Below are 12,334 nucleotides of genomic sequence, written 5' to 3' on the forward strand. Positions count from 1 at the left end.
TTCATTCAGTTGATGTGGCACGCATTTTCCTTCCTTTAAAATCTTTCTCTTTGCTTGTAAATGATTTGAAATTGTTTGCCGAGCAATGTTTAATCTTTCTGCAAGTTGTTTTTGAGTTTGACACACATCTTCATCCAATAATGCTTGTAATTGTTGGTCTTCAAACTTTTGCAGTTGACCTGGATGTTGTCTTTCACATAGAAATCATCATTTTTAAAGTGTTTAAATCCGCATTCACAAGTAATTTGAGATGGAGCATGTTCACCATAAGCTTCCCGAAGTATACAACAACTTTCAACAGCACTTTTATTCAAAATAGAGTAATGAATTAAAACTTCCTGCAAATACTCTTTTTTTTGGCAGGAAATTGGACATTTTTAAGCATAAAATATTTATGATGTTTACAACTTCAGCAAATTTGACATATGAAGTTTTGAAGCTTGATGTCAATATAACAAAATATCAAATCGCATATATATATCAAGTATGTGTAACTCCACCTATTAAAAAAATCTGATTAACTGGTACACCTAGTATGGCCCTTTAGACATATTATTTTTTAGGGAGGAAATTCTGATAGGTATCTATTAACAAAATTCAAGTAACAAAATTTAAAACCAAAACACTGGCTCTAGCTGGTTTGGTTCAGCAGATAAGAGGGTTGGCTTGTGGACTGAAGGGTTCTGGGTTCTATTCCAGGAAAGGCACACGCCGGGTTGTGGGCTCAATCCCCAGCGTGGGACCTGTAGGAGGCAGCCGATCTATGATTCTCTCCATCATTGATGTTTTTCTCTCTCTCTCCCTCTACCTTCCTCTCTGAAATCAATAAAAATATATTTAAAAATAAATAAAACCCCAATAGATTAAGAAAGACTTCTTTAATAAAATTCAGCCCATTTCGGAACAGCTGAATCTAGAACTACTACCTCCAAACCCAGCCTATCCATTCACTATGTTCTCTGGTGGTATTTTCAGGAACACAGTATATAATTATTACTGTTCTACATTGTTACCTTTTCATAGCAGTCAGTAAACTATAAGAATTATCTGGGAGAATATTTAAAACAAACAAAAATACGAGCTTATTTTATTAACTGGCCAGCCAATAAATTAAAAATAAAGTAGTTTTAAAAAATACATGCTTGGCCGAAACCGGTTTGGCTCAGCGGTAGAGCGTCGGTCTGTGGACTGAGGGGTCCCGGGTTCGATTCCGGTCAAGGGCATGTACGTTGGTTGCGGGCATATCCCCAGTGGGGGGTGTGCAAGAGGCAGCTGATCGATGACTCTCTCTCATCGATGTTTCTAACTCTCCATCTCTCTCACTTCCTCTCTGTACAAAATAAATAAAATATATTAAAAAAAAAAATACATGCTTGGACTTCATCCCTAGAAATTCCAATTCAGTATAACTAGAATGGGGCCTGAGCACCTGCAGACATAAATGGCTCCCTAGTCTCTTCTGGTGCTAGATATTGTCTACATCCTGATCTAGGTGGAAGTTGCCAAGTTATTCACACATGTAAAAACTCATCTAGCTGTACAAGTAATGTGTACAGTCTACTGGATGTAACATATACCTCAATAAAGAAATGGGGAAAACATGTTTAAAAAGTTTCCCCAAGTGGTTAATTCCCTAGGATATGGAGAATACACTGCTTTAAATCATTATAGCCACTTTGTCTTCTGTCAAATTTCCAGATTAAACATATTCCATTTTCTTCCACCTCATGGCAAGTTTCCAGATGCTGGTTTGAAGATAGGGATGATTTTCTTCCTTAAAACTTCACTAAAAGGTCAATGATAAAAGTTATTTACTTTGACCTGAATTTTTATAAACTAGTCATGTCACTAGTCCATAGTGGTTAAAACAGAACATTACTGAAGTCAGATGGTTGGTCACATAACTATTCTATTGCTACAAAAAGCATTTTATATAAAAAGAACAAATATTCTTTGCTATGTTATTTTTAAAAAAGTGCTTAAGGCTTTTAACACGATACTCCCCCCAACACATACCAAAAAAAATCACCCTTTTGAAGTGCACATTTCAGTGGTTTTTAGCATATTCACAAGGTTGTACAATCATCACCACTATTTAACTCCAGAACATTTTTACCCCCTTCTCCCCCTGCCCCTCCCAAAAAAACCCCATACCCATTAGTAGTCACTTTCTAACTCCTCTAACCTCTTATTCCCTGGAAATTCCTAATCTAGTTTCTGTTTTGTTTTATATATATATATATATATATATATATAGTTATTGATTTCAGAGAGGAAAGGAGAGGGAGAGGGATAGAAACATAGACGATGAAAGAAAATCACTGATGGGTGGCCTCCTGCATGCCCCACACTGAGGATCAAACCAGCAACCCCGGCATATGCCCTGACTGGGAATCAAACCATGCTCACCTGGTTCATAGGTGAATGTTCAACCACTGATCCATGCCAGCTGGGCTAATTTCTCTTTTTATGGATTTGCCTTTTATGGACATTTCATAAAAATGGAATCATATACTATGTGGTCTGTTGTGTTTAGCTTCACTCACTAAACAAAGTATTTTCAAGGTTCAACCATGTTGTAAGATGTATCAGTTCCTTTTCTTTTTTATGCCTGAATAATAGTCCACTATGTGGATATACATTTTATCTATCCATGCCTCAGTTGATGGACATTGGGTTCCCACCTTTTGGCTATCATGAATAATGCTATCAATAATCAATCATGTACAAATTTTTTTGTGTTAACATGTTTTTAATTCTTTTGGATATAAACCTAGGAGAGAGTTTCTGATCATGTGGTCACTCTATGTTTAACATTTTGAGAAACTATTGTCCAAAGAGGCTATACCATTTTACATTCCTACCAGCATTGTATAAGGGTTCTAATTTCTCAATATCCTCACCACCACTTGTTATTGTCTGTCTTTTTTTATTATAGCCATCCTAGTGCTTATGAAGTAGTACCTCACTGTGGTTTCGATTCTCTGATGACTAATAATGTTGAGCACCTTTCCATGTGCTTTTTAAAACAGAGAGAGGGAATAAAACTGGCCAGTGCTTTTTTTAAATCAGTAATTTTCACTTGAATCCTAAACTTTTTTTTGAGAATTGAATGAAACAATCCACTAGTCCATTTATATTAACTTAGGAATACTTCTTACACAAACATCTGGAGACACATCTTCATTTAAACTGATGCTGTCTGAAGTTTTGAGAACTGCAAGGGGTTTTCGTTGGACTAAAACCCGTGGAGGATCTGTAGGAGGACTATAAAAAGACACATTACATTTAACAATATTTTTCTATTGACAAAGATAACAGTAAACTTTCCTTTATAAAAATAGAAAACTTTTAAAGTGTCAAAATGGAACAAACCTGATATTCTTTTTTTCTGAAAGAGACTCATCAAAAATGGAGAAAGGTACACTGGGACCTATAGAAAAAGAGACTAGATTTATTCTCTTCGGAGTAAACGATCTATTCTTCAAGGCAACTAGATCAATTAATATTTTGTACTGTTTGAAAGCAGAAAGGCACCTGTTTGTCTTTTATAATGAATTAGGAGCCCAGTGCAGGAAGAGTCATGCGGGGGGAGGGAGAAGGAGGGAGGTCCCTCAGCCCGACCTGCACCCTCTCCAATCTGGGAGTTTTTGTCTTTGCAATCATATGAGCAAATTGTCCGAGACCCTAACACAGTTTGGTTTGTTGCTCACAGAATAGAGGCATTCTTTTTTTTTTCTTCTTCATTGGTGGAGATATCCTGGAAATTTTAGGATATCTTCCCTTTAATTTTTCCTAGACCCTCTGATTTTACTTATGTCTCCCACCTTTGCTTTCCCTCCATCCCCCACCACAACAGTAACTTGCTCCAGGCTCACTTTGCTCTAGTGTCTAGGAGATCCGTCTGCCACCAGAATTCCCAGAATTTCTGGTGCTCCCGGCGTTCTGGGCTTCTTCTTCCGGTCCTGGGGCTGCCACCAGAACTACTATTCCCAGAATTCCTGGTGTTCCCCGTGCTCTTGGTTTTCCCTTCCTGCTCTGTCTTCATCCCATGGCCTCCCGCTCTGCCAGGTCCTCCAAGCCACTCCACTCTCTGCGGGCTCCCCCCGCCGCGCCCCCCCCCCCTCCCCCCCCCCCGCTCTGTTCTCTGCCCAGGGGCTTGGTTGGAAAGACCAAGTGAGCCAAGCTTCCCCAAGCCACTGGCTCGCCCACTCTGCTCTCCTCCTGGCAGTTTGGAGGGAGCTACAGAGGGAGCCATATCTCCCCAAGCCACTAGCTCTCCTGCTCTGCTCTCTGCCTGGAGCCTGTATATGCAAATAAATCCGCCATCTTTGTTGGGTTAATTTGCATACTCATTCCTGATTGATTGGTGGGCGTCACAGAGGTGCAGTCAATTTACATTTCTCTTTTATTATATAGGATAATTTCAAACACATAAAAGTAAAGATCATTTATATCTATCTATCTCTATCTCTATATCTATAGATATATGTATATAAAGCCAGTGGCTATAATGCCATAAGTATCTTAACAACAGGTGGCTATGATGCCCACTGTGGCCAGTGAACTGGCCGAATCAGGTACAGATGTCCCCTTTATTCCCCATTGACGCAAGAGCTCTCTATGTGGTTCACTGAGGCTGATTCCTGGCCAGCATTGAAGCTTTACTTATTCCTCTGCTCAAACCTGCTCTTTCTCATTCTTCCCAGTTACTGTTTCAAAAGTATCCTATATAATAAAAGCCTAATATGCTAAGTATCCAATCATCTGGTTGGCAGTTCAACCAAACCATCACCTACCTAATAAAAGTATAACATGCTAATTGACTGTACTTTTGTGACGTCCACCAGCCAATCAAGAGTATGCAAATTAACCCAACAAAGATGGTGGGTTAATTTGTATATGCAGGCACTGAGCAGCCTGGAGCAGGGTGGGACGCTTGTGTCATCACCATGGCGATGATGCCAGCATTCTGCACCATTCCAGCTGCTCTGGGCCTCTGGGTAGTGTGGGAAGGCAGAAAGGCAGCTCCGGGCTGGAGCAAAAAGGCTGCTCCGGCCAGAGTGAACGTGGTGCAGGCAGCCAGGGAAAGGAGGCCCAGGCTTGCACAAATCTTCCTGCGTCACGCCTCTAGTCCTTAATAACCCCTTTAATCAGCCTGCCTGTGTGCCCTGACTGGGGCCAGACCAGACCCCACCTGTGCAAAAATTCGTGCACTGGGCCTCTAGTTTAATAATAATCTAAACATGGATGATCTTGTTTATCTTTATTCCCTACCACTACCACTCCCAAACTTTCAACCCAACTCCAGGTTATTTTGATGCAAATCCAAGTCATCATATAATTTCATCTATACAAATTTCAGTATGTATTTCTATGCGAGGCTCTTTTATAAAAAGCATAATCTCAAAGCAGGAGTCATAACTATAGAATTAACAATTTCTGAATATCAATTATCCAATCAGAATTTTCATATTTTACCAAAATTTCTTAGAAAGTCTGAACTGAGGATGCAGAGTAAGATTTATGTATTGTGACTAGTTAAAATGTCTCTTAGCCCACCCAGTGTAGCTCATGGTTGAGCACTGACCATTAAACTAAGAGGTCTCCTGTTCAATTCCTGGTCAGGGCACATGCCTGGGTTGAGGGCTCGATCCCCAGTGGCAGGTGTGTAGGAGGCAGATGATCTTATCGATGTTTCTATCTCTCTATTCCTCTCCTTTCCTCTCTAAAAATTAAATAGTAAAATAAAATGTCTCTCAAGTCACTTTTATTCCATAGAATTTTAAAAAATATATATTTTATTGATTTTTTTTTTTTCAGAGAGGAAGGGAGAGAGATAGAAAGTTAGAAACATCAATGAGAGAGAATCATCGATCAGCTGCCTCCGGCACACCTCCTACTGGGTATGTGTCTGCAACCAAAGTGCATGCCCTTGACTGGAATTGAACCTGGGACTTTTCAGTCTGCAGGCCGATGCTCTATCCACTGAGCCAAACCAGTTAGAAATTTTTAAAAATAGTTGTTAAAGAAACTGGGTTGTTTGCACCATAATGCTGAAATCTTTTGCCAATTACATCCTTCTGTGTTGTTTAACCTGTTCCTCCCTGCTTTTACTTCCTACTAGAGGCCCAGTACACAAGATTCGTGCACTGAGGGGGAGAGGAGGTGGGGTGTTCCTCAGCCCGGCCTGTACCATCTTGCAGTCTGGTACCCCTTGGGGGATGTCCGCCTGCTGGCTTAGGCCTGATCCCCAGGAGTCTGACATCCTCTCACAGTCCAGGGCTCTTGCAGTATGAAACCCCTCTCTCCTTACCACCAGTCTGCAATGGAGGTGGCGGGAGAGGCTGACCACAAGGAGCAGCTCCTGTGTTGAGCGTCTGACCCTGGTGGTCAGTGCGCGTCATAGCGACCAGTTGTTCTGCCAGCTTGTCAATTTGCATATTAGGCTTTTATTATATAGGGTAATTTGGTGGGAGGGTTATTAGAATTAGAGCATTCCAGTCTTGGCTGCTAGATAGTAAATCCCCATGAGGGATTTAATGTACACTAGCTAAAGTGGAAGATTATTTGGTAGTTAGTATAACTTTATACTTACATTAAGCCAAATATTTCAAAAACACTTTTTAAAATGTCTCTTTTTTCAAATCATATGCTTATAAATAAATTCCATGATTCAGAGATACAATAACCTTACTTCCCCTCTCTGCCTTCTTTCAACTCTTTTTATTGTAATTAAGAAAAATATCTATAAAAAATATCACTTGTTACATAAAGCATGGGTTATCAGCAAGTTCTTCATGACATTGTCAAATGTAACTCACCTTTAGAATGAGGTTGTTCTTGCCAAATGTTTTCTGCAAGTGAAGTTTCCCTATAAAGAAAATTGTTTTAAAAGATGTGCTTACTACCCACAGAAAGAATTAATTTTTAAGTTTAGTAGGCTTGCTCTGGCTGGGTTGCTAAGTGGTTAGAGCTTTGGCCTGTGCCCAAAAGGAACTCGGTTTGATTTCCGATCAAGGGCAAACACCTGGGTTGCAGGTCAATCTCCAGTCCCTGACTGTGGCTTGTGCAGGAGGCAACCAATTGATGTATCTCTCTCACATTGATGTTTCATTCTCTCCCCCACTTCTTCCCATCCTCTCTCTCCCTCTTTTTCTCAAAAGAAAAAAAAAAAAAAAAAAAAGGCAATGGAAAAAATATGCTTGGGTGAAGACTAACAATAGAAAGTCTATGCGGCTTTTTTTTTTTTTTTTTTTTTTTAATATTTATTGATTTTTTTACAGAGAGAAAGGGAGAGGGACAGAGTCAGAAACATGGATGAGAGAGAAACATCAATCAGCTGCCTCCTGCACACTTCCTACTGGGGATGTGCCCACAACCAAGGTACATGCCCTTGACCAGAATCGAACCCGGGACCCTTGAGTCTGCAGGCCGATGTTTTATCCACTGAGCCAAACTGGTTAGGGCTCTATGTGGGCTTTTTTATTAATCTTTTTCACTCCAAGATAAAGAAAATATTCTAGTACTGTCAATCAAAATTATTTAAAAAGATGGAACCTTCAGTCATTACAGCCATTATAGAAATATAGAGGCCTGGTGTACGGATCTGTGCACATTGAAAGTAAATTAATTAGAAGGTGGCCAGTGGGGCGGGACTGGGTGAGGCGGGCTGCACACACCCTGGAGCCAAACTCCCAAGGTCCCTCGGGAGCCGGCTGCACTAGAGTGGCGCCAGGGCTCGAAGGACATCTGTGGAGTGGGGTCCCTTGGCCTGGCCTGCAGAGATTGGTCCAAAACCAGCAGTCCAACATCCCCTGAGGGGTCCTGGAGTGTGTGAGTGCACTCTGCAAAGTTGCCGTTGCTTGGCAGCTCCTGCATTGAGCACCTGCCCCCTGATGGTTAGTGTGCGTAATAGCTACCGGCCAGTCAGCTGGCTGCTTAGGCTTTTATATAGAGACTAGAGGCTCGATGCACAAACTTCGTGCAAGAGTAGGCAGGCCTTCCTTCTCTCAGCTGCTGGCACCAGCTTCCCTCTGGCACCTGGTACCCAGGACCTGAGCTTCCCTCGCAGCCCCAGCTTCATCCAGAAGGTCATCCAGAAAGATGCCTGGTACAATTAGCATATGCTTTTATTATAATAGATGTTTGATAATATATGTTATTATATTAACAGTGTAAGATTACAAAATGGTAAACTCTCATGTGTTTTGTCTTTTTGCTGTTGTTAATCCTCACCTGAGGATATTTTCCCATTGATCTTTTAGGAGAGAGTAGAAGAGAGAGAGAGAAAGATAGAAACATGATGTGAGAGAAACACATTGATTGTTTGCCTCCTGCACATGTCCTGATCAGGGCCCGGGCTGGGGAGGAGCCTGCAACCAAGATATGTGCCCCTGACTGGAATCGAACCGGGGATCCTTTCGTCTGTAAGCTGACACTCTATCCACTGAGCAAAACTGGCTAAGGCTCTCCTGTGCTTTTGAAAAAAATGTTTATATTGACTTTAGAGCCTTGAGAGCTTGTTTGGAGGTTCTAGCAGGGGAGCGCTAGGGAAAGTCGTCCTCTTCGACCAAGCGCGCAGCTTCGGGAGGGACGCACATGGATCGGTGAGGGAGGAGCCAGCCAGATCAGCCGAATCAACCCTGGCGATCAATGGGGTGACAGATGTCGCAGCCAGATCGCCCTCACATCTTGTTTATATTGATTTTAAAGAGAAATAAAAGAGGAGGGAGAAACATCATCAGCTGTTTCCTGCATGTCCTCTCCTAGAGATAGAGCCCACAACCCAGGCCCTGATCTGGAATCAACCTGACCTTTTGATTCATGGGATGACACTCATCCAATTGAGCCACATATGCCAGGGCTAAACTCTCATTTTTATAAAACAAAACAAAAATAATGTTAATAGTCATCTCTTGGTCGCAGAAATGGGTAGTTTTGCCTTTTAAACTATTATGTACATTTGATTGCTTCTATAAGAAATATGTGTTAGTTTTTAATAGAAAAAAGTCATTACCCTGTCCTCCCTCATCAGCATCAAAGTTTTTGTTGTGACAGAGACTTGCAAAATCATGTCTTGATATTACAGAAGTCAAAGAGATGCCAAGTCACTAGAGTCAGAGATTGGTTGTAAGTGCCTTCCCACAAGCAGCATCCTTTCCAACCAATGTGGTCCTACCTGGCACAAGAGGTTACTGGACAAACAGAATTGGACACAGTCATTCCTGGTATTTCCTGAGTATCGGAAGCAATTTGCAGTTCAGCTGTCTCTTTTGTAGGCATCTTTTCTTCTTGCTGTTGGCATTAAAAAAACAAAATCAATTTGTCCCCTCTATCTAAAAAATGCTACCTATTTTCAATATTTAGTTACAAAAGTTAGCTTTATCATATTTTCCCCCTAGATATCCACCAATTTCTGCTCCATAAAAGTTCTTTCCAGTAATTTATATTCCTAATATCAACTGGCACTGTTATGAGAATGCCAAACATATACTGAATTTCTTTAGTTAACCCCATTTTAATGGAGAATGAATAGAAAAAAAGAGCTAAAATTAGAGGTAACAAAACAATATAACTAAGAAGTTAATAAATTGTTTCACATGCCACTAATTCCATTCGAAATCACTTGTTAAATTACTTTCCTGTTCAATTTTGCTGCTATTAACAATTAAGGAACTACAGAAAACTCTAAATGGGGCTGAGGACTTTTACCTTCTGTGCTTTTACATTGCATAAATTTGTTTCAATAAACTTTAGTTTCATGTATTAAAAAAAAGAAAGGAAAATAACCTGATCACCCGCTCTTTCTTGCTGAGTAGTTTGAATTTCTTTTAGCTTCTTCTCCATCTCTTCAATTTGTTTCTGCATTTCTGCTCTCTTTTCTGCAATGATCAGTAGCTCAGCTAGAAACAATAAAGTTGGCCAAGGCATTTACTCCTCATAGCAATTTACTCAGTCAGAACTGCATTTGGGTTTCATGTCCTTAACATGGATGTTAATATTACAGATATGAATGATATAAATGATGCAGAACCCTCAACTTCAGGTCTCATTTATTCAGTCAGTAAAAAATAAAGTATCTACTACATGCCAAGCACAACTCTTGAGCATTTACATCTCAGGGGTACATAGTGCAAAGTCTTTGGTCATGTGATGCTAACACTCAATTTGGGGGAGACAAATACACACACACACACAAATTAACAAGAAAATCAGATTTAAAAATAAAGTAAAATAGGTGATGTGAAAATATGTTACTGGTTAGGGGATGGAAATCAGGGGCTATTTAAGGCCAGTGATAAGGGGAGATCATTATCAGAAAGAAACATTATAAAGCTATAATCTGAATAACTAGGGGCCAGACATATACAGACCTCGGGAAAGATTCTAGGTCAAGAAACTAGCTGGCACGAACGCCCTAATGAAGGAACAGTATCACTGTGCTTAAGGATCCAAATGAAGGCCAGCATGGTGTGCAGTATGGTAAGAGGGAGAAAAGTAAACGATGGGGTTGGAGAGGTAAGCAGAGGCCAAATCACATGGGGTTAAAGAGTTTATATTGCATCCTAAGATAATGAAAAACACTGGAGAATTTAAGTAAAGAAGTGACATAATCTGATTTTTTAAAAAGATCTTTTGTTGTGAGCAAAATGGATTGCGTTAAGCCCAGAATGAATGTAGAAAGTCTAGTTGTAGTCTAGCTAAAAAATTGTGGTTTGGATTAATAATGGGAGTAATGATAAGCAAAAGATTTGGAAAATTGGGGTGGTCGAGTGGATGGGCTTATTCATTAATTGTGGGGCACAGTAAGAAAAGGGTGATCAAAGATGACTTCTGGATATTTTTGGCTTGAATCAACAGGGTGCATGATCAAAAAGTTATTGGGTGATAAGGTCAATAGTGAGACCATGTGAGAGTTGGGCAGTAGGGTTGAAGAAGAGATCACAGGAGGTATGTCAAACACAAAATTGAGAAGCCATACTATTGGATGCTGTAGGGGTGGAAAGGAAGATACAGAGCTAGGAACTTAGCCAATTAATGAATGATGGGGAGGGACTAAGGAGGTTCAGGGGGTAGGGAAAAAATGGGAGGACACGGATCTGAAAGAAGGTCGAGTTTTTGGAGAAGGAAAAAAATGACTTGGAAGTAGCAACGGGAAGAATGTACAACTAACTACCTTGTCCCCCTGGAGGCCCTACCTGTGGCTTCCTCATTTCTAGTATTCCTACTTGACAGTAAGTAATCAGTGACAGTCTTTGGAGACAGTTTAATAGTAACAAGAAATCACTTCATTACAGGCATGAGGATTTATAAGGATACAAACTATACACAGTAGGGAAATTACATGTTCATGTATTAGATTCAGAAACCAGCTTAGGAAATGAGTATTTAAAAAGCCTCATAGGTCTTTTCATCTATTCAAATACTAACATAGGTCTTACTATCTAAGCCTAACATAGGTCCTTTTTTGGCTAGCTGAGAATAAAATGTACTTTCATCTTACATCTATATATCTGGTATAAGCTAGACCTCTCCTAAAGAAACTGAAGTTTTTTGTTTTTTAATGCTGTTTTCTTTTAAATTATTAAAAATTTTTCGAGGTATAACGGACATACAATGTTAGTTTCAGGTACACAACATAATTCTATACTTGTATACATTGCAAAATGATCTTTACAATAAGTCTAGATACAATCTGTCACCATACATAGTTGTAAAATTTTTTTCTTGTGATGAGAACTTTTAACATTTATTCTTTCAACAACTTTCAAATATGCAATACAACATTATTAATTATAGTCACCATGCTGTTCATTATATCCCTAAGACTTATCAATGTTGTTTCAAATGGTAAGATTTCATTCTTTTTTTTGTGGCTGAATAGTCCATTATACACACACACACACACACACACACACACACCATTTTCTTTATCCATTCATCTATTGATCGACACTTAGGTTGAAGGAAACACTAATTTTTTTTATTTTTATCTGAGTATCTAGTTCCTTTCCCAGCTCACATTAGGTTACCTTGCTAGCCTACTTCTTTGCTAGGGTGGTTCCCATTTTTTAAAAGCCTCAACCATCTCCTTGCTTTCTAACCATTCCCTTTCTCCTATCTATATAAATCGGTTCCATTTTTCAATACATTAATGTGAACCCAGAGCACCTCTGTCAATATTGATATAGTTAATATGACAAATGAAAGCCATTCCAAACGTACTAACAACAGTCTGCTTTATAGAAGTTTGCTTCTAACTTGTCACTGGAAATCAGAAATTATTCTTCCATAAATAAATGATAAGTAATGGTTAAATTTCCCAGCTCTT

The 12,334-nt window shown here is 39.7% G+C and overlaps 1 protein-coding gene across 2 annotated transcripts in view; it reads right to left on the reverse strand.

The window, feature by feature from the left end:
- The window catches only part of BUB1B (BUB1 mitotic checkpoint serine/threonine kinase B), a 63,540-nt gene that overhangs the window by 14,842 nt on the left and 36,364 nt on the right, over nucleotides 1-12,334 (reverse strand). The window contains exons 10-14 of one of the 2 annotated variants that reach the window (XM_084905144.1): nucleotides 9,793-9,884; nucleotides 9,182-9,297; nucleotides 6,825-6,874; nucleotides 3,376-3,433; nucleotides 3,162-3,267 (exon numbers count right to left, since the gene is read on the reverse strand). In XM_084905144.1, the coding sequence (XP_084761270.1) occupies nucleotides 3,162-3,267; nucleotides 3,376-3,433; nucleotides 6,825-6,874; nucleotides 9,182-9,297; nucleotides 9,793-9,884 (422 nt within the window). Of the gene's footprint in view, nucleotides 1-3,161; nucleotides 3,268-3,375; nucleotides 3,434-6,824; nucleotides 6,875-9,181; nucleotides 9,298-9,792; nucleotides 9,906-12,334 lie in introns of both variants that reach the window. The other variant, XM_084905143.1, reaches the window with a different exon arrangement.

This window comes from Pipistrellus hanaki, assembly GCF_964339955.1.
Source record: "Pipistrellus hanaki genome assembly, chromosome: 1".
NCBI lineage: Eukaryota > Metazoa > Chordata > Mammalia > Chiroptera > Vespertilionidae > Pipistrellus > Pipistrellus hanaki.